Source organism: Thunnus thynnus, chromosome 2, assembly GCF_963924715.1.
Source record: "Thunnus thynnus chromosome 2, fThuThy2.1, whole genome shotgun sequence".
NCBI classification, from domain to species: Eukaryota; Metazoa; Chordata; class Actinopteri; order Scombriformes; family Scombridae; genus Thunnus; species Thunnus thynnus.
In genome coordinates, this window is record NC_089518.1 from 25,523,504 (window position 1) to 25,546,001 (window position 22,498).

The following is a 22,498-nucleotide window of genomic DNA, read 5'->3' on the forward strand; positions in this document are numbered from 1 at the left end:
TGGCTTGGCCTGGCCCTGTAAGCCCCTCTGGACCCCATATGGTGAATGTGTGTGCACTACATGCATGGACGCATGGCCTAGCCCTCAGCAGGACTGCTCCCCACTGGATAACATCCCATAAAACACAGACACACATATGCAAACACACACACATATGAGGAGCATCAAGCATACCAGTGGTGAAAAAAAAAGCTCCATATACATTTCAGCAACTTACTGTATGTGGCATCTATCAGCATATTGTCAGGTTTTTTATTCTGGTTCCTGTGTTTTTTCTTAACGCACTTCATGAGTGGCGTTAAAATGTACGCATGCAAAAACACACCTGTGCATGGAATTGTAGGGTCACACACAAACACAGTATCATCTCCAAGCCTAACAAATACATGCTCTCATGCTATCTACACATTCACCCATGCACACACATTCAACTTTTATCTCCCCTCACTCACAACAACTCCTGCAAACAAAATCCTTCCAAACTAGACAGCAATGTACCCTTGTCTCCACATCTCCCCCGTAGGAGCTGAACTACTACAGACACCATGTTGTACTCCCCCGATCCTGATTGTGAAGTGGGGAGTGGAGGGGAACATAATTGCATGCTTAAACGCCTGAGAAACGGACGTCCAGTTCTGCTGAGTTGGTGCTTTTTGTGTGGCCTCATTGTTGGGACGTGCAGTCATGCAGCTCTTTGAGTCCCTGTCGGTGTTCGTGTTGGGTTAGGGGTGGTTCAGAAGAGTGGAAGAAGGGGAAATATTGTCTAGCGGCCAGATATTTCAATCCAAGACCAAGCACTTTGTGCCTATCCACCATGCCTGTTAGGAGGAGGGTGGCTGTATCCAGAATGGAGTAAAACAGACAGAAATCAGAGGCTCTTTATGTTGCATTTCTGTTCCATGGTCTAACACTTATGTTGTCAGCCATTTAATCAGATGTTATAAAGGGCCTGTGGAGCCTTTGATAAAAAGACACAAACTATACAAACACAAGGATGCACACATCGTATGCACATACACACGCATGCTCAGACGCCACAGTCAGTTACACTTTCTGGTTGATGTGCTTAGTATGGCCCAAGTAGACAAACAAAAGGCTCCTCTATGGGGTTGCAGTGTAATGAGAGGCGGTTTGATCGTAAATATGTTGCTCTACAGAGTTTTCCATCTCACTGCAGGACAAAAAAGACAAGCCATCAAATTCGGGTCATCAGAGGCTTCTACGTTGTAACTCAATTCAGTGAGCAGAATCAGTTGTGTCATCATGACTGTCTGTGGCCCCAAAGTGGTCAACAGAGGCAGCAGGATTCCCCAATCACAGGTGACAGTTGCAGCAACAATAGTGACAGAAATGAGCGAGCGATAATCATGTCACGGGGCTCTGTGACATTTAGAGAGAATTCAAGCATCAATACTTGGAGGTTATCTTTAAAGTACACCTTGTGTGTAACTGAGTACACAGAGAGCATGTGATAGAAAGAGGTGCGAGGGGTGAGACAAACTGATTAATGTTCAAAGCTGCTAGGAAGAGATTCATGGTTTGTACAACTTGAAGCATTGCAGCACTTATACTGTCTTGCTAAATAGACAGTATAGCAGATATTTACAGTAACTACCATTTCCTTTAACGTCCCTTGAATTGTTGAGGATGATATATTACACAACTTTAAGACAATACTTGCCTTTTACTAATTATTAATCTTCCAGCAAAAGTCAAAGGGATTTACACTGTTTCTCTGTGTGGCTTGGGCTTCACTGGGCTTGAACTGGCCTGATCTCTTAGTAGAGATATGATGCAAGATACTCTAATTATGGCATTAAAAGGTTTATAGATACTCATTAAATTGTTAAAAAAAATAGGAGGACATGCCATTAAAATCTACATCATGTCTCAAAATTAATCTCAAGCCAGCATGATACCTCAGATACAGCAGATTCAATTGCAGTGAACTGAAAGCAGTTAATCCTATAAAGGAAATATCGTTAGGTGCATAAATTAGATAAAACATTAAAGAAACCACCTAATTGCTTCTTTTGCAACTCACTTCAAAATCATCACATTTAATCAAATCCAATTTAGTACAGTGACTACTGTAGTTGAGTCAGATGGCGAGAGATGAGAGGCGGTACAAGAAGCCAAAAAGTCATGACTTATATGATTTAGCCCTTTTGATTAAAAACCATGAGGGATATGTTGATTTTTGACATGTGACATCATATTTGTCCAACTGTTTTCCATTTCTTTAAGTGGAGACACACTCACACCATGAATGAATTATTAAGAAACTAATGAAGTGGATAAGAAAGCAAGTGAATGGGAAAACCAGAGAAGACAAATGAGAAACAAAAGAAAGCATGAATTATCAACCTAATTTTCCATCTCTGCAATCAATGCTTATGAAGCTGAAACTGTCATTTTTGGCATGGTTGTAAATTGCTTTTGGCCCGTGGTAGACCCTCTGGCTCAAGAGAGAGGTGGTGGAAGACAGATGGAGTGTTTCCTAAGCTCCTGAGAACACGACAAGACCTCCATTCAGGTCTTCCTCTCCAACCACTGATTATGACCAACAACAGAAGTTTGGTAAACGTCTGGGCCAACACTTTGTTTTATTCAAATCAAACCTTGATTCAGCCAAGTTAATCTGGTTGAGATGAAAGCTGTAGCCGCAGGAAACACCTAGTCCAGAGAATAAGTTTGTTTAAATCAATCCACGTGGGTTTCAGGAAAGCCAGTGGGGAAATTCCATCACTGATGCAAGAGAAAGCACCTTCCTGACCTGATTAGAATAAATTATGAAACGGGTCCCTTTCAGTCTTTAGAGATTATGTGATGTATGTGTTATAAAACGTGATGATATTGCCCTTCGTTAAAGTGGCACCTCAAAAACTACAAAGCTAATATAGCTTTTATGTACACTGTCTTTTGTATCACATTACTAAATAGCAGTGGTGGTGGAAAGTAACTAAGTACATTTACTTATGTATTGTACTTCAGAGATTCTTGTAATATGTCCATTTTATATCACTCTATATATCTACTCCACCACATTTAAGAGGAAACTAATATATATATATATATACAAAAAGAAATAAATCTACAAATAAGGTATGGTGAATTAATTACCCAACAGTATATATAGCAGTTAACTCCACCTCAACCAGCTACAACATTAAAATGCTGCTTACACATTAATATATCAATTATAACAAAAATGTGACATATATGTATAATAATAATTCACTCTGACTGGGGCTATTCTGCATCATGAGTACTTTTACTTTTGACACTTTAAGTACATTTTGCTGATAATACTTATAATGTGCTTTTACTTAAAAATTTGAATGCAGGACTTTTACTTATAAGGGTATTTTTACACAGTGATGTTACTAAGATCTTTCTTCCACCACTTTAAAGAGTTTATGAAAACTTTTGAATGGTGTATTATTTTATTGATCTTTACTCATTAAAAACAACAGGGGGAAAAATCAATATAGTTTTATTCAAATTCTGGGTCTGTTGTAGGTGTTTCATGGTTTATGAGACAGAGAGCAGTCAGTCTTGCGTCACTTCATCAATCAAAAATCAAAAATGCTTTACATTTTTAATAACTTGCTTCATATTAGTCATTCTCTTTCAACCTAACACTTCATTTCAGAAAATAAAACCACAGCCCAATATGGCCCACTTGACACAGTCACTCAACAAAATCAAATAGTCATGTATGAAAATGGCTGTTGATGAGAACATCTTATCTGAAGCCAATGATCTATTTATCCCAACTCCATCTGCTTGAGTGGTAATGTAAGTAAATGAGGCCAGGGAAGGCCCTTGCGGTTCAGTGAGAGAACAAGTGTGTGTGAGATCTTGTGCAGTATGTAAACCCTTTGACATCAGTGTTTGGGCTTTCTTTATGAGAACATCTGCGGCAGCTGCCCTATAAATTCCCAGTGTTGAGAAAACATGAACAAAAAGTTCCATTTTTGTATGGCAGTGTACCATGGCGAGAAGCGGACCTAGTCGTGCCTCATCTGGAGCGCCACGGTCAACGTTTAGGGAAAGTCAAATCGGGGATGGAGAACTGAGACAGTGTTACTGTGTGTTTACAATTCTGTTCTACATAGCAACAGACATGCTTAAAGTGAGCTTAATCATGGCCATCGTATCAATCCCAGAGGACAGACAAACATACTGTATCTCTTCTTCTTGATTTTATTGCATTTGTAAAGACCACCAAGTCTAAGGTCTTTCATTTGTGTTTACGGAACTCCTCCCTTACTTTCATGCTCTGTCAAGGCTTGATTCTTGGATTATTCTCTTGACTATTAGATAAAAATATGCCACTGTTTTTCCACTCTAAAAAAAAAAAAATGTCAGCATGCTGTTACAGCATTCACACTTGTCTTTACATTTTTTTTTTTTTTTTTTTTTTACAGAAGTCAGATTATTAAAACTTGCCTCAGGTTTGTGGGTAAATATAACAACCACTTGAATATTCTTGCTACCAGATTTCTCTTTGAACTTTTAGATAATCATCTTAGCATTTCTGAAAGTCCCAAAGTCAAGTAAAATGTAAAATAGTGTCTTTATAAGACCAGGCATTATGCACACATATTGATTGACAGTCTATTTTATTCAATGACAAAGTTTTAAGTTCAAAAGGGCATTATTTGTTATCTACTCAGAGTAACAACTGTACAATTAAATTCTTGCAACAAGACTAACTGCTATCCATAATAAACACAACAGCAATGACTGCATTGTATAAGACTGAATATATAAATTAACAATATAAAAATAAATACAAAATAAATAAACACTTAAAGGTATAAAAAGTACAAAAGCACTATGTGTAAAAATTGAAATATGCAAATGGCACCAGTATTGTACAGCTCCCATATGGTGAAGCATGAAAGTACCAAAGAAAGTATTCTATTTGGATATATTTTAGCTCCTGATCAGAGCACTGACTAGTCACAGACCATTTCACATTTTATATTATTGAAAAAAAAGTATTCAATATGTTCTGAGGGGCAGACATCATTTAATTCAGCCGAATGCCCATTAGACTTTATTTAATTTTTTTAAAGATTAAATTAAATTAACTTTGATTTCATTTTATATTATTTATTATTATATTTTTTCTTCAACAAAATTAATTTAAATCCGGTGCGGCACTTTCAACACAATCCCCCGACAGTGAGAACTGCGTGGCGAAAAATCGATCCAAATAATGGAGACATCATTATTTAAAAATATGTATTATACCGGTTTGTAATTTTTAAAGCAGCTTTTCTATAATTTATTTGAACTCGGTGAAATGTGTGGAAAGTGCCGGAGTCTTTGTGAAAATAGATAAACATGCAGCAAGCTAACGTTACAGTGGAGCTGCTGCTGGTCATGTTTAGTGTCTTGTCGGCAGATAACTGTCCACTAACGGAAGACAAAATATGAGGGATTAAACATAACTCAGGACAACGCTATACGAGAGCAGTATTTTGTTACTTCTGTTGCACTAACTTTGTTGTAAATGTTAGATAAGCTAATCAAGCTAAGTTAGCTAGCAAGCTACAGTGACTTTTCCTCTAAAAGAAGAAGGCGAGAGGAAATACTTGCAATGTGTCCTGATGGCTTCAACTTCTGCAGTAGAAAAAGGTTTGTAAGACATGTTTTTACTTATCCCTGCTACATTCCTGTTGGTCACTGAAGTTTACAAAACCATAGTTATGTAAAGCTCTGCACTGCAGCTGGCAGTAACGTTAAAAGTTAACGTTACTGTTTAGTGTGATGTATGCTGATGAATGATACGATTATTAGTTATTAGATGGGAAAAGGATTTAATATTAGAGCATAATAGAGGGAAAACCGTCCTTGATTCTCACCTGAAAGAATACTTCCTCATATATATATGTATATGTTAGAATAAGACAAAAGACAGGACAAGAACACATTTAGATGCCTTTTAAACTCCACTAATATCCCTACTATCTGTTTACCTTTGGTAAACTATGTATCAGTATTGATTAAAAAAGCACAGTTCCCTAATAAAATGTTGACATTATTTCACAGCAACATGGCATGAAGGTGACAGGTGTCTAGCTTCTGACCCTAGAGATGGCACCCTGCGAGAAGCCACCATCCAAAGACTGACCTCCACCTCTTGCAGTAATGATACCACCGCATGGGTGGTGTTCACTGATCGTAGTAAAGATGTGGAGAGGGAAGAAGAAGAGGAGGAAGAAGAGGAAGCTGTGCCTGTTTCAAAACTCATGAGATCAGGCTTAAATCACTTTAACCGGGAGAAACCTGTGTTTGCCAGAAGCGTCACACATTCCAGGGCATGTGTCCCTCTAGAGCTGGGTGATGGGTACAAAGTCCCCTACACCATCAACAGATACCTGAGGGATTACCAGAGAGAAGGTATCAGGTTTATTTACAAGAACTTCATCCATTCCAGAGGTTGTATCCTGGGGGATGACATGGGCCTGGGCAAGACTGTACAGGTAAAAAGTATAAACAGCTGTGAGACCATTGTTTTCAGCAATTGCTAAAATGCGTGCTGTTTATTTATTCTTCATATTGCTGTCTCTTTCTCCTTCTCTGTCCTGTGTGCTGTTTATTTATTCTTCATATTGCTGTCTCTTTCTCCTCGTCTTTCTTCACTTCTTTTATCTTATCTTAGGTCATTGGCTTCCTTGCTGCAGTGTTGCACAAAACAGGAACGTGGGAGGACATTGAGAACAACAAACCTCAGTTTCTGCAGAGTCAGATTCCCTCCAAGCCGAGTAAACCCAAGAAAGTGGGTACTGAAATAAGATGCTAACATAAAGCGTTAAAAAAGTTTTAAAAAATCCTATAATGTCTTGATAGGAGAAATAGATTTTAAGGTGGTGCAGGTGTGTTCATTCAGACTAAGACTGCAACAGTGAAAAGCTGCAAGTATCAGAATGAACATGTCATCAATATGATTTTGGTATATTTTGTGATCAACTCTAGGTATTCCTGATTGTAGCCCCGCTGTCAGTGCTTTATAACTGGAAAGATGAACTGGACACATGGGGTCACTTCCAGTGTGTGGTGGTCCACGGGCTGAGGAAAGAGGAGGAGCTGGCTCGCATCAAGAAGGGACGCATTGAGATCGCTCTCACCACCTACGAGACTCTTCGACTTTGTCTGGACCAGTTTAATAAGTAAGAAGAAACATTCTCAGCACACAAAAGCATCATATATCATAAATGATACATTTTCTGTGTGCATGCATGTTAAACCATGATGTTATTTTGCTAAAGTCTTGATGAATTAGTTTCTGTTGTAGTAATGGATTTTTGTTACCTCTGCCCTCCTCGCAGCATAGACTGGTCTGCTGTGATTGTGGACGAGGCTCACAAGATAAAGAATCCAAATTCCCAGATCACTCAGGCCATGAAGGATCTGAAATGTCAGGTCTGAGAGCTTTGTGTTTATGTTTGTATTGTAGGGGGGACACTATAACGAGTGTGTAACTAGTAATGACTAGAGTGTGTGGATCTTCTGGAGTGTGCTGATGATGGAGGAAGGAAGTCAACAAGACTGGCGCCCTTTTCTCTGTGATTTCTTTCAAGTGTAGAGTCTGTACTCAGGCACTTCTTATTTTCACTGTATTGAAAAGGAATTGAAACATGCCACCATTATAGTGTATTCAACTGCTCACTGCTTATTTTTACATTTAGGCTTTGGTTTTCATGGTAGCTTCTTACTTATATTTCTGTCAGATCAGAGTTGGCCTCACTGGTACCATCTTACAGAACAACCTTGAGGAACTGTGGTGCGTCATGGACTGGTGAGTCCAGAGACATGTTTGAGATATTTCAAACATGTCTTTCTCTGCTATGGAAGCAATGTTCAAAGCCAAATCATCCCTATTAGCTTTTAATGTATATATTTTTTTTTATTTGTTAAGCATTGTGTTTGTTATTCTGTGCAGGGCCATACCTAGTTGTCTTGGCAGCTTAGGACATTTTAAGAGCAAGTTTTCAGATCCCATTGAACAAGGGCAGAGACACAATGCAACAAAACGTGCCCTAGCCATAGGGAGGAAGACTGTCAAAGCCCTGGTGAAGAAGATTTCTCACAGGTTCCTCAGAAGGACTAAATCTCTGATCAAGGAACAACTGCCTAAGAAGGATGACAGGGTAGGATTGGTTGTTCTCTGGAAACATTCACCATCTACTTTATAGTATTCCATAATGACAATAATCAGGTGAAGGTTTATGTTGCTCTGTTGGGTTTTGTCCTAGGTGGTGTATTGCTCTTTGACCAACTTTCAGCGCACAGTATATCAGACGGTGCTGGACACTGAAGATGTGACATTGCTGCTGAGGTCTTCAGAGAAATGTGACTGTCAAAGTGGACGTACCCGAAGAAGCTGTTGCTATAAAGTTAGTTCACCCCTATTTACCATTTTACAGTCGCAACAGTAGCAACAGAGTAGGCTATGGTGTAGCCTATGATGCAAGGTGTTGACAGTGTTTTTGTAATTACTTTCACCGCCAGAAGGGGGAGACAAAAGTCCTGCACTCCAGCTTTAAGGGTCAAATTACCTAAATCAGACAAAATATACAAAGTATATTCTATACTAATTTACCTAACTTAATTATTTTGTTAATGTTTTGAGCAAGGTAAATAAGGGGGAAATATGCTTTACTGAATTTAGGTGAACTGACCCTTTAAATATCTACTGTACTTGTACTTTTTATACACCAGGTACTATAGTGAAATTCAAAACCCAACACAGGAGTCTGCTACAGTTTCTTTCATTTCATTGCAGGGAGGAACCCATCCAATATCCATTTGAATTTATATCAAAATTATGAGGTAATAGAATAAGGATTGGGCCTTTTAAATAATACTTTCTTCTCTTCCAGACAAACTCAGAAGGTGTAAAAATTAAGGAGCTATACTTTAGTTACTTGGCCATATTGAGGAAGGTTGCCAACCATGCAGCACTGCTACAGTCCACTGCAGCAACCAGCAAGAAACAGGTATGAACATGTAGTCCTGCTACTCATTTTGTCTTCTAAATCATCAGATCTACAGTATCTCGTTCACTGACACGACTCATTTATTCTTATAGGAAAAGTATGTGAGTGCCATTTGTCAAAAAGTATTCCAGAAGTTTCCAGACTTTGTGCAAAGATGCAAAGATGAAGCATTTGAGGCCCTGTCTGACCCGATGTACAGTGGGAAAATGAAGGTACAGCACAGGAACAAAGGCTCCGTCACCAGTTCTTTACAAGCTGTTTTAGTGTAGATTACCATGTTTATCTTTCTTTTCAGGTTTTGCAGAAGCTGCTCAAATTTTATCTGCAAAAGAGAGATAAAGTGCTTCTTTTTTCTCTCTCAACTAAGGTGAGAGCTGTCTCTGGATGTTTTGCGTGCATTGGAATCTGAATTTCTTGTGTCAATGAGTTTGCATGTATGATTGCAGAGATATGTTGTTTGAGAGTTGGATGGACAATAGGGTGAGATGTTTTCCCACAGTAAAATGGTTTGATGCTCACAGTGATGTAATCTAAAAGGGATTTTAGATGGTGTCAGAGTTGGAGTATGCTCGTTGGTCTTAGAGCTTTACGCCCATTCACATCCATTTGGCTTTTCAGCAACAGGCTTGAACACACGCACTAGAGCAGATGACATGTTTACAGAAAAAATGGTAGCAGGAGACATGGTTTTCTCACGACATGGATTAATAGGTAAGCTTTTGGGTTTACAAGTGAAAGCAATTGGGAGTTTTTGAGATAATTAGACTTGGCAGTGCAGAGTCTAATGGTTGCTGTCACCTGAGACAGTATGATAACATTTCACACTTCTGAGGTCATATTTTCAGGCCCTATGTTTTGCTTTTCGGGAATCATAGAATCCATACAGTATTGATTGCACGAGGTTCAATGTTAGCTCTGTAATATACCTACAAACCAAGAACATTATGTTGTATGTTTTCAATTCGACTTGTTTGTCTAGCATCTATATTTTATCTTTCATACAAACCATTCAGCCTTGGCGATGACTACATTCACATTATAGATTTACAGAGGATAGACATTGTCAGTTTTTTACATGGTTGATTCATATGTTTTGAACCCTTCAAAACTGTTTGTTTGTGTTTTCAACCTGACAGCTGTTAGATGTACTGGAGAGCTACTGCATGGCTGAAGGGCTAGACTACAGCAGGTTGGATGGAACCACCAAATCCAAAGAGAGAGTCCAGATTGTCAAAGAGTTCAACAGCTCCTCTCACATCAACCTCTGCCTGGTTTCCACCATGTTAGTATGCAAACCAATAATAAATATTTTTTTTTTATAAAAGAAATAGCCTTTTGTTGTGCTTTATATGTACATTACAAACCTTAAATGATGCTTTAATGCAGAATTAAGGCCTTGCAATACCAATTAGGGCTGCTACATTTATTTATATTCCAACAGTAAGTACTTCTTTTAATATATTCAAAACCTGCTAACAACTGACTCTTTGTCGTGTCAGGGCGGGTGGTCTTGGTCTAAACTTTGTAGGGGCCAACGTGGTAGTACTGTTTGACCCAACATGGAACCCAGCCAATGACCTCCAGGCTATTGACAGGTACGTTGTTGACCATGTCTGAACTAACAGTTTTTAATGTTTTAATGTACTGTATCTTCCCTCAGCTAGCTTCAAGAAGCACCAAAGCTGCTAGTATTGCCTTTCTATTCATATTCTTTGCTGATTGTTGTCACATACAGTATCTGATATCAAAATGTCCAGTCATTGTAATAATAATATGTACGTGTATATGTTTGTGTGTCTTTTCAGGGCTTATCGTATTGGCCAGTGTAAGGATGTGACTGTTCTCAGACTGATCTCACTGGGGACTGTAGAGGAAGTTATCTACCTCAGACAAGTTTACAAACAGGTACCAGACAATTATGACAATTACGATTATGGAAACTGTCTCTGTCTGCATTTGAGTGGCACCTTGAGTTGATTCCACATGTTAGCATGTGACTATTATATTTATTTTCGGTTAGGCTCAATAATATGCATTCAGTGCTCAGTAATCTTTCTAACTACTTCTCTATGTTTTCCCCCAGCAATTGCAGTGCTCAGTTATGGGCAAGGAGAGTGCGCGGCGGTACTTTGAGGCAGTGCAGGGGCACGGTGTCCATAAGGGGGAGCTGTTTGGGATCAAAAACCTCTTCAGGCTGCAGACCCAAGGGACATGCCTTACTCGCAAGATTTTAGAGGTTAGATTGCCTGTGGGCCTTTTACTACTGCAGGTTTAGGGATTAATGATGTGTTCGACTGAAGTGTACTGCCTCAACTCACAATACAATGTTTCACAAAACAGCCAACAAAACTTTATTTCTATTGTTTAGAATTTACTCTTATGTTCTCATGGTATTTGTCAAGATTATGAGCTGGAGGCCCTTAAATACTAAAAGAAAAAAAAAAGGTTTTTTGGAAAGCATATTGCACTTACTGTTATTTCTGATATTAATACTTCAGATACATGCCTAAAACGCCAAAAATAATGTTTTGTCTCCTCAGAAAAATGAAAACTGAAAGATAAAGTCTGTTGTTGATGATTCTGACATCATTTGTTTGATGTTGTATGATGAAATGTTAATATTTTGTGTGGCTCACTTTGGTTCTTCCTGTTAGCGAGAAGGACAAGTGGAGGCTGGTGTAATGACAACCAGCACACACACAGGCGAGGAGAAGGAGGAGGAGACGAAGAGAGTTAGCGTGAGTAACTCTGCCGTTCTCAGAGACCCAGAACATGGGGCACTCATCTTTCCCATCCCTCACTCCATCTGCCTTCCCAGGCGGCCCACTCATCCTCCCATTCCCACGTGAAAGAGGGGATACCTCAAACTGGGGGCCTTCCTGTCTGTCAGTCAAACAACCCACACACCACCACAATCTCATTTAACTTTGTCTGCCTTAGCTCTGCATTTTCTGATTGTTACTTTCCCCCATAATTCTTCACCCTACAGTCCTCCTACTCTCTTAAAGTGGTCTATTCCAAAATAGATATGCTCCATTTATAAGAAAAAAACAGCTCCTACTCTAAAAAAAATTGTGAAAATTAGATAAATTATGTTACTTTGAAAGAAAGGATAAGTAGAATCTATCTTGTCAATAGTAAATACCCCACTGTAGGCTTTAAAGGTGGCTATAAAGTTTTTAGTTTCCTCAACAGCTGTGGTTAGTTCGAGTTCAGTCAGTTATAATAAATTTATATGGTGAACAAAAAGACCCACAGAAACCTTTTAAACCACTGCTCCTCATTATTTTTCAGCAGTGAAACTAGAAGTGGTGTATTTACTTAAAGTATGAATATTTGCAACATGCTGAGCGTATGGATGGACAGCGGATTGTTTTCAAAAGTTTCAGTGGACATTTTGATTATTTTTTTCCTGTCATGATAACTTCACATCATTGGAATCTATTGTAACTGACTGACCATGGCTCCTGTTCTCTATCAGTGAGAAAACGTTTTACAACCACCTTCCAAGCTGACAGCAGATGGGTATTTAATACTCTCAAAAGAAAAGAGTATCACTTAAAGGACTTGGCTTAAAAAGAACATTTTTACACTAAACTCTGTATTTTTGTGAAACTGAAGGAAGAGGTTCTCTTTGTCTGCCTCTCTTTTTCTCTCTGATGCCGTGTAAAACAGCTGGATATAATTACCTAGTGTCCTGATGGAAGGAGCAGACCACACTGAAGTCTATCTTCTGCTTTTCAGCTATTTATTTACACAGCGATACCCCTTATCATCCTGTTCCCAGCCAGGGCTGCACTGTGCTGCACACTGTCCTTTTTTACAGGGCTGCTGCTCCACTGAGGCCATTTAGAGTTTTGAAAACATACAGAATACACTGGGGTGTCTTATCACGCACAGAAAGAAGCTTGAGGCGTGTAAGCACCCACTCGCACACAACCTCTGCAGAATTGGGTTGTGAGTCGTGTAGTTCGCAATTTTTGTAAAATTTGGATCTCTGGTGGTGGTCGCTCCCATAAAGACTCATTCATATAACTCCAGGAAATGTTATGACCCATTTGTCTTCTTCATATTACATCATAATGGAGGGCATGTGTCACATTGATGTTTATTATGATTTATTGTTGCAAACATCTGTTTTCTATTACACAATGAATTCTCTCATAGGCTGGTCAATTTAGAGATGGCACGAACAAAGGAGCTGCAAAATTTGTTGCTTTTTGTAGCAATTTCATAGCTAAATGTTTTTTAAACATATTCATTTTTCAATGTAATTTACCTGTTTGTTTATGCTATTTTATTAAAGGAACCTGGAGATTCTTCAACTACAAATGCCGCTATACTGAATGATGAACCAATCAAGGAGAACAGAGATGCATCAAAGATCCCTAGAGGGGTGCTTGACTTCAGCAGTGGTAGCGAAGAGGATGAGGAGCAGCAGGGGCTCAGGAGGAAAGCCTCAGACCATAGTGCAACGGATGGCACAAGGGGTGGGAACGCTGCCACTGGTCCTGGTCGAATGACTCTCCTCCAGCACGGTTTCTCTAGACTGCTCCAAGCGGTCAAAGAAAAACCAGAGTCAGGAGAAGGGGACAGTAGTCCAGATGTTGAAGAAATCACCTCTGACGAAGACAATAAAGATCAAGGGAACTCAAGAAATAAGGACAGTACTTCCACTGGCACCAATAAGAACTCCAGTGCAAGGAATGGTGCAGTTTGTCTGCCAAAATTGGGAACAAGGGTGGGAGAAAACGGAGATGGTAGGAGACAAGAGAGGATTTCTCTGTTGAAAGAGACTGATGATGCCGTAAGAAAGAGTCTGGTCCAGAAAGGTTGGACATGTAAGAAAATTATAGTGGATGAGGAGAGTGATGAAAACTCCTCACCAGACAGAAAGAAACGTAACAAGCTCAAAACTCTAGTTCCCAAAGTGCACCAATTCAAGGCTTACTCAGATGAATCTGAGGATTTGGACATAGATGCAATGACATGCCCTAAAAAGGATGCTTTAAGTTCACACAGTAGAGGAGGAAGAGAAGACCACAACAGAAAGAGGCCAAGCGCTAGTGTGAGGCACAAAGCCAGATCCAAACACACAGAGGACATAGAGACTTTTACATCTTCAGAGGATGAGTACACTCCTATTAAGAAAGGGAGATATAGAGGATGTCACTTTACATCTCCACAGACGGATAGATCCAGATCTGCAACAATAGACAGGACAAGCACGGAGAAGCAAGCAAAGGCATCCAAAGCTGTTTCATTTACACATCTGAGAAGTCAGACATCACCGGCATCCAAAGGAGTGGATGGAACCATTGACAGTGTGCTAGGTCAGATTCAGTGCTTATTTGTCACTTTCATATATGCCAGAAAGTTTTAATGAATCTACTTGCATGCTAATGGTATGTATTTTGGTTTAAAGGCGGTGTACAAGAGGTGGTGTATACCCACTCCAACCAACGTGTTGTGGGCGGGAGCAAAGCGGAGGAACGGATCAGTAGAGCTGCCGTACGAGATGTGTTTGAACGAAAGATGTATTCTCAGCTCCCAGCTAATCACCTTCTCAGCACCCAGGAGGTACAGTTCACACTCATAACACTGGTTTAGCACACTGCTTCTCCAAACATATGATATTGGGGTTGTACTGTATCTGTCATCTGTCAGTATTACAATAATCCACAGATCTCACTGTAAACAGTGTCATTAAGACCTGTTTTCTACGCCTATGCCTGTCAACTGGATATGACTGTGCAGAATCAGCTTGCAGTTGAGTAGGTTGCCTATATCAGCATCATAATGCTGCATGATTTCATCCACTTTCATGTCATCACAAGCCTGCAAAGAATGCAACATAACAGAAATACAAAAAGTTCATAGTGAGGTCTGTGGCTTACTGTGAATAACTTCATTAGATTTCTGGGTTACATGTGTTTGAAGTAAATTTTATTTATTTATTTATTTATTTTAAATGTAATTATTTGGTGAGGTACAAATCAAATATCACTCTGCTCTGTTTTATTGAGCTGTTTGCTGACATCTCCACAAAACACATGTCTAAACTCAGCAATCATCATACATTTTGAATGATAACTCCATATAAGAGAAATTAATAGGTTATCGGGTGATTATGGGTAAACAGCCCTTTATTTAATAATGTTTGATGTGTTTTTGCCACTCCTACTGTAAGTTCATCAACATCAGCTGTATGTAAAACAAATTGATTTAGATATTTGATTTTCTTAAAGCAGCTGTATTTTTTTTTTTCAATCATATATTTTTAAAATAATTTATCAAACATATAAAGAATTATCACCTGACTGAGCAGCTCCACTCTGTTCCCGAGCTTTATAGTGAGTTGCTCATCGTTAAGCTGTCTGGCCCACAACATGACTGTTTTAGTTCACTCTCACCGCTCTCATTGCGTCATTTTCAGTCGCAGCAGGCAGCTGTTTTCAGAGAAAAAGCTCTAAAAACTAACTCACTGTATGTTCCCTGCTCAGCACCAAAGGCAAATGGACAAAATTAGGGACTGGGGGGTGAACATAAAGTGGGGTATCTAGCTGCTAAAGAGCCAGATGTGTTGTTCAGGACCAAAAACTGAGCCAAAAGAGTGAATATTGGACATACATTTGCCAGGTGTCCAGGAACACAACCCATAATGAATGATAATGTTGCCTCATAACTGCTGGATGTATAAATGAGCAACTGTTTGCTAAAAGTTCACCATATCAACCTAGAAGGTGATATTGTGTCATTGTTGTGTTCTCAACTTGTTTCCACTGCTATGTCCCAACTATGACACAGAAGACTTTTTCAGAAAAAAAGAAAGAATGCTTTGTGATTATGGAATTTTAGTTTCTCCATGATTAGCTAAGAGGTGTTGTAATGCATAGCCTGAGGAAGAAATAACTCAAACTCACGCTCACTTTTAATAAAACTTGTTTGATTGTACCAGAGCTTGTCGTCAAGCCTGCCAGACAGTCCACCCTGCCCTGCTACTGTCAAACCGGAGGAACCAAGTGTGGACCATTCGATAACCTTCACCAACAAGAGCGTACACCACACCAGACAAACCACTTTCATCATTGGAGAAACTCCCGAGGCCATACGCAGGTACTGAAAGCGTGTCAGAGAGGATGAAGTTAAGAGACAAGAACAGAGCAGAGAAGCTTATAGCAGTTAAGATAAAACAAACAAGCAGAGAGGAAGAAAGAAAGGAAAAAAAAAAGTGTGGTAGTTGAGGATGAAATATGATGGATATCCAATGAGAGAATAAAGCAAAGCTACAAGAGGGTTGGATGGAAAATAATTAAGTGATGGGTAGACTTGGAGAAGTAAAAGGACTTTAGATAAAAGAGTGTGCAACAAAAGATGAAAGAAGAAAAAGTTTGGATCGGAATAAAGTGGGCAAGTGGATGAAAGGAGGAGAAAGTGGTGTAACGAGTGGAGTTGTGGGGAGGGAAGGAAAGAAGAGAGGAATTCCTGGCAGTGTAGGGAAGTGGGCCAAAACTCACCGCAGATATGATGTTGAGCGCCCCCACCTGGGCATCAAGAGTTGTGTGTTTCCGTGTTTGTGTGTGTTGTGTGTTTAGAGAGAGAGAGACAGACCACCTCTGAGCTCTCCCTTCCACCTATTTCCCAGCATCATGCCAAAGATTACCCAGTTGTGTTCAGGCTCAACAGTGCAGGAGTTTTCCCCTCCACAACCACAGCCCTCCTGAGACGAACCAAAAATGATTGCCCGAGGACTTCCAAACCCACACTGATACACACACACACACACACACACACACACACACACACACACACACACACACACACACACACACACACGTCCTAACAAGCATTTACGCACACATACGGACACACTGTACTCAAATACACAGCTCTGTCATGCTGCATCACCTCCGCCCCCTACTTCTCAAAATACACTCATAAACAGACACCTTTGTGTCTCCAATCTCACACCCCAAGGGGAAGACTGTATCTCTGCCCAGAGGCTCACCAGGGAGCGAAAATACACACTAGTTATATTGATATCCCCTCAATTAACCTTGCTGTTTAATGATTTAAATCCACATGCACGTCGGGTTTTACTGCCGTTACTTTTATTTATTGTTTTTCCAGTGAAAGCCACAAATGGTAATAACACCACCATAATGCTCCTGCACCACCAGTGACTTTGAAGTATTTCTGTCCCTGAGTCTGGTTAGACCAAAGTTTTAATGACTGCCTAGGAGCTCAGGAAAAACACCTCATACTGCATGACTGTCTGGATATGAGCCTGAATATGTGGAGAACTATTCATCTTAGGCTAAGCTTGACAGACCCACAGAATATCTGATTAATAGTATGGGCCTTGTGGCTTTTTAAAGACGGTGTAAGTAAGTAGCTTACAGTGCGCTCACATGTGCCAAATTCTAGTCTCAGACTAACTGAACGTGTTGAATAGTTCACAGGATTTTAGCAGGTGATATTAGTTATACAAACATCTTGTTATCTTCATTATTTGAGAATTTTTCTATGCATTTATGTGTTTTCACATCCCTTTATGTGTCCTTTGTGTGCTTGTGTGTAGGCAGCAGCTGGAGGAGATGGCGGCAAAATTAAAATTTCCCTCAGTCCATCAATTTGCATCGGAGGTTCTGAGAAGCAACTCAACCCAGAGACTGGCCTGGTTACGGCTGTATTACACCTCACTGAACCATCCAGAACTGGCCAACACAGTCACAAACAACTTCCCACATCATGATTCAGCGCTGACTTCCTCTTCTTCAACTGCTACCTCCACACCATCCACCAAAGCAGCACCTCAGACAGCTGCCACAAAGTCTCACACAGAGACCAGAACCCTACAAAAGGATGGTCCTAAACCCAAGAAGAGGTCTAAATACCCTCAGAAGTATCTGGAACCCCAGACCAAGCCTGGAACCCTACAAAGCAATGTTTCTCTGCCTCAGAAAAAGCCAAAAATCCCACAAAATGATGTTCCAGAACCCAAGATAAAGCCTAAAAAAGGTGGTTCAGAACCCCAGAAAAAGCAAACGAACCCACACAAGAATGTTCTAGAAGCTCTAAGTGATGTTCCAAGTCCTGAGTCAGAGGAGCAGGAGGAGACGGTCTGCAGTGCCAGAGGACACAAGAGGACAAAGAGGGGTAGTGTTTCTAGTTCTGGAGCCTTCAGAGCTGGTGGTGGTCTTGGCGTGGATCAGGCCGGCAGCAGTGGTCTGGGGCCCGGGGAGGCTGCTGCTTTCCTGATCCACGAAGACACAGATACTCCTTCTTCTCTGGACCTCAGCCATGACTGGTCCACCACATTGTCTAAACCCACAGCACAGGGAGCGGAGCGAGAGCAAAAATCGTCTTCCACAACTAGTGAAACTTTTCAAGGGAAGAAAGTAAATGTTCAAGCCCTTTCCCCTCCAGAACAGGCCCCATCTATCTCCAGTCACCGTTCCCTCCTCACAGATCTGTTAGGAGACACCTCAATCCTCGACGACTTGTTAAAACCCAAGCTCAGGGGTGCACAGCAGAGCAGATCCCCAAAAACACCAGCTACATCCTCCTCAGTGTCAGCAAACACATGTCTTGCCACACCTCCATCCAGAAATGCTGTTAATAATGATCCTGGTGCAAGAGACTCTCTGTTCTCTCAAAGTTCACACACATCACCGCCACCACCTACACACCAGACGGCATCAAAGGGAAGCCGCAAAGACTTCTGGGACATCCTGAATGAGGGTAATGAAGAGAGTATCAACAGGTTGACAGATCTGGCAGAAGTGCAGAGGGTTTGCATCAACACAAACTTTGCAGCTAGAACTCGGTCTATAGGGGAGGGGAGCAAGAGTCTGTGGAAGACTAACGAGAAGTTTCTGTGGAAGAAATAATACAGAAGACATTTTAGATTGTGTTGAATTTGTTCTTAGATGTCTACTAGTTTTGCAGTTCTAAATGAACGGTTTATAAAGACAAATACTATGAAATAAGATTTTATACTATCATCTGTACCTTTTTAAATGTTTTTTTAAAAAAAGTTTTATTTCTACCATTAATGAAATAATGAAAACATTCTGTGTTAACCCAATTAGTGAGTTACTGGCATAATGTCGAGTGTTACTTGAATAAACAACATGTTCATCACTCTTGGAATGTAAACCTGTGTAGATTGTATGGAAATTATTACCACACACAACCCCTGGTGAAAGACTGTAATTTCTCATCACAGAGACATTTATACATATAAAAATAAGTGGAAACAAGCCAGATGAATCACAGCAGTAAATTCTAAATAAGTAACATATCAGTGTTACAAGAGTGTAACAAATAATTGATATAAATGTGTTTAGGCCTCTTGTGCACATATGTAGTAAAAGGTCAGTGTCGCCGTCTCAACTTCTGCCTCTGATACGATGTTAAGTGGATGTTTTGACAAAGAAAACCCAACCCGCTGTGGGCATTAGCCATTACTGTTATCCGATACCATGAGTGCCACCCCGGGACTGTTGGTGGCCCTGCAGAGTTATCACTTAATACTTCTTAATGGCTGTTACGTCTCCGTCACTCTGAACCCCCTCACTGCCTCCCTCTCCCCACAACAGTGTGTATAGATATTGTGTAGATGGACTACACAGTTCTCTGTGCAGTAATCTGATAGTCTGCGGTGCGGCTCAGTTGTGCCTTAAACGCCCCTCAGAGTGGGAGCTGCTGCGCTATTAGTGAAATAACAACAAGCTTGGAGAGGAGGGAGTAGTAATTACACCCACCTATCCATCCATCCAGTGTCTCAAACTCTGATATGTTGACGGAATTATTTGCACAACCCCAAAAAACCAAATAAAAAGTAATTAAAATATAAAACTCATAGCTTAGCTCTTAAGTGAAAACAAAGTAAGCTCTTACTGTGTGTGTGTGTGTGTGCTTGCACATGAGTGCGCATGTGTGCTGAACCCCACAGCTGTGTTTGACCTCTTTCAGCTGTTGCACTGAAGTAAGCAGAACCCCAAAGAGAGCTGCTCTGTTTAAGTGTTATGTTTTGTTTAGCAGAAATGAGAAAGTGCTGATAGCTATCAAAAAACAAGAGAAAGAGTGCATGCCTCAACAGGGCATGCAGCTAGGCAATACTATGTATGTGTGTGTGTGTGGGGATGGGGGTGGGGGGGGCATGTATTCCTTCTGGGTGGTAGATCATGACTATCTTCACACACACACACACACATTCAGGCCACACATCCGTCACACCTGTTCAAATCGCAGACAGAAGAGAATAATAAGCCCTTTCTCTCTTCCCTACCCCAAACCCTTCCCTCTCTGTCTTTCTCTTTCTGTTTCACCCGCAACCGAGATTTGCAGATCCCTATCGGCCTTTTTGTAGTCATAGTCTGGTTCAAGTGAGATAGCAGAGAGGCTTAGCGTTTGACTGACAATAGAAAGGCTCACCAACTGACTGACGGTGGTTGGAGGCTAATGGAGGCCAGCTAACATGGCTCAGTGGCAAACAAAGCTCTCTTATCCTTAACTCTTAACTGCAGCATTCTGCTAAGGATCTGGAGTGAGACGTACAACCACCATGAGTGATCTGTGACAATGTCTGAAGTCAGTCTGATAATTGTATTATTTATATTTCATTACATGCCGTGTGGTGCGGTTTCCCCACACCTAGAAGGGGTCGTGTGAAATACCACCAAAGAGACGTGCGTGTTTTTCCAGGTCTCCCATTAGCGTCTTGTCTCTTTTTGTCAAGGCCAGGGTGAGAAGTCTGTTTACATTTCCTGCCACAATAACGTGGGTGTCTGTGAGTCTGTTATAAACTAGACGGTAAGAAGGAGCGGCAGAGAGACAGCCCTGGCCTTGCGGGTTTATTTGCAGAAGTCAGACTGTGACACCTAGTTTGATTTGATTAGTAAAAAGCTGTGAATGAGTGCTGACCCATGCTGACCTGGAGCCTGTATGGGCCTCGTTTTGTCTCTGGCTCAGGTTTCCATACGATGACTCTGCAACGTGTTAAGAAAATCTGCAAACTGTCACTTATGGAGAACTCCGGTTTTGTGCAAATGCATACATAACATAACAACTCAGGAAACATGTATCATTAGTGTGTAATGATCTCAGGTCATTAAAAAGTTGTATGTAACTCGGCATCATAGGTGTTTATGAGGGAACAGAGTAAATGGTTTGTATCTAAGGCCTGTGAAAAAAAACTTTTAGGTGACTCAGCAAGCAAACAATTATGATAGGGGGGCTCAGAGTCCTCCTGTTGTTACGGTAACAGGCTGAGGAGGTCTCTAAATGCGAAAAAGAAGAACCCCCCCCCATCACCACCACCTTCATTAGGAAATTACACACCATTTGCCCCTCATTCCTATCCAGTTACCCAGGCAACTGTTAGCTGTAATTTGGGTTAATTCACTGGCTCCTGGGCCCTTCCGTTCCCCATTGTGCCCCATCATAAAAGAGATATAACACAGATGCACACACACACACACACACACAAACTAAGTTTCTAATGCACAAACGCACACAGTAAGAGAGACTAATCCTCATTTTGTTTCCCTCGCAACACGGCTGGAAATAGACCGTGCGTGTGAATTTCAATGAAGGAGAGGCTGTGCAAAACTCACTACTTAAATCTATTCATTCCCAACACCTGTACAGAGCTGTAGGAGTGAGTAAGTGATCGAATTCAACACAGAGTAGATGAAAATAGGAGTCACATTTCCAAATTTTGCTCAAAAAGACACTTGTCCTCTCTGACCCTCTCCTGTCTTGAAGGTGGGAGAGAGAGAGAGAGAGAGATAGAGGGAGGTCCATTCTTTTACTCCTTTCAGAACAAAAGGAATGGAAAATTGTGTGTTTTCCCATGGGGTAAATATTGAGAGAGCAGAGATAAACGTACGGAAGAAAGGCTTTTCTGAGCCGCCTGAGTCTCTGTTGCACTGCCAAAGGCCCGTGCGTCACTTGATCCATTGTTTAGTGTAGAGAGGTCTCGGTAAGCAAGCGGCTGCCTCCCTGCTCCAGCTGCAGCCTCTCTACTGTTTATGTTTGCAGGGCCCTTCGCCTTGAAGTGAGGCTATACAAGCAAAGCCTAGCCATATGTGAGCATTGGGCTGTCGGAGAAGTCACTGGCCTTTTCTTTTCCCCTTTTCGATCCATCTCTCCCCCTGAACCTCTTCTTCTCTTACCTCTCTCTCTCTTCCCTACCTTCCATTCTCCATTCACCTCTCTGCCTCTTCCTCTGTCTTGTTTGCTTTCCCTTGCTGACAGTGCAGCCCGTCCCTGACAGCCAGCTCTTTTGGAGAAGATGAAGGGTCGGAATTATCTTCTTGAGTTTCAAAGACCTCCGTCCTGCATAGGAGAGTGGTGGGTATTATTACTCCTGTGAGAAATAATTACCCCTAAAACTCCTATGTGAGAATGAATCTCCATGTGTTGAGGGACAAAGTTTGAGAGACAAGGTGGTAATTATGTCACATGCATAT

At 40.8% G+C, this 22,498-nt stretch overlaps 1 protein-coding gene across 1 annotated transcript; it reads left to right on the top strand.

Annotated features, from left to right (window-relative positions):
- Window positions 1–5,248: 5,248 nt before the first annotated feature.
- On the top strand, window positions 5,249–19,178 carry ercc6l2 (excision repair cross-complementation group 6-like 2). Its single transcript, XM_067612659.1, has 20 exons — window positions 5,249–5,652; window positions 6,067–6,500; window positions 6,680–6,796; window positions 6,994–7,187; window positions 7,347–7,440; window positions 7,749–7,816; window positions 7,961–8,168; window positions 8,274–8,414; window positions 8,901–9,017; window positions 9,110–9,229; window positions 9,313–9,384; window positions 10,154–10,299; window positions 10,517–10,612; window positions 10,823–10,922; window positions 11,101–11,253; window positions 11,672–11,755; window positions 13,324–14,350; window positions 14,443–14,597; window positions 15,976–16,133; window positions 17,599–19,178. Exons 1-20 carry the CDS (start codon window positions 5,625–5,627, stop codon window positions 18,908–18,910), a joined length of 4,824 nt encoding a protein of 1,607 aa, XP_067468760.1. The 5' UTR covers window positions 5,249–5,624; the 3' UTR covers window positions 18,911–19,178.
- Window positions 19,179–22,498: the final 3,320 nt, after the last annotated feature.

Coding starts and splice junctions, on each gene's coding strand:
- ercc6l2 (XM_067612659.1), top strand. CDS start 5,625: ATGGCTTCAACTTCTGCAGTAGAAAAAG. Junction 8,415..8,900: donor GAAGAAGCTGTTGCTATAAA/GTTAGTTCACCC, acceptor CTTCTCTTCCAG/ACAAACTCAGAAGGTGTAAA. Junction 14,598..15,975: donor ACCTTCTCAGCACCCAGGAG/GTACAGTTCACA, acceptor TGATTGTACCAG/AGCTTGTCGTCAAGCCTGCC.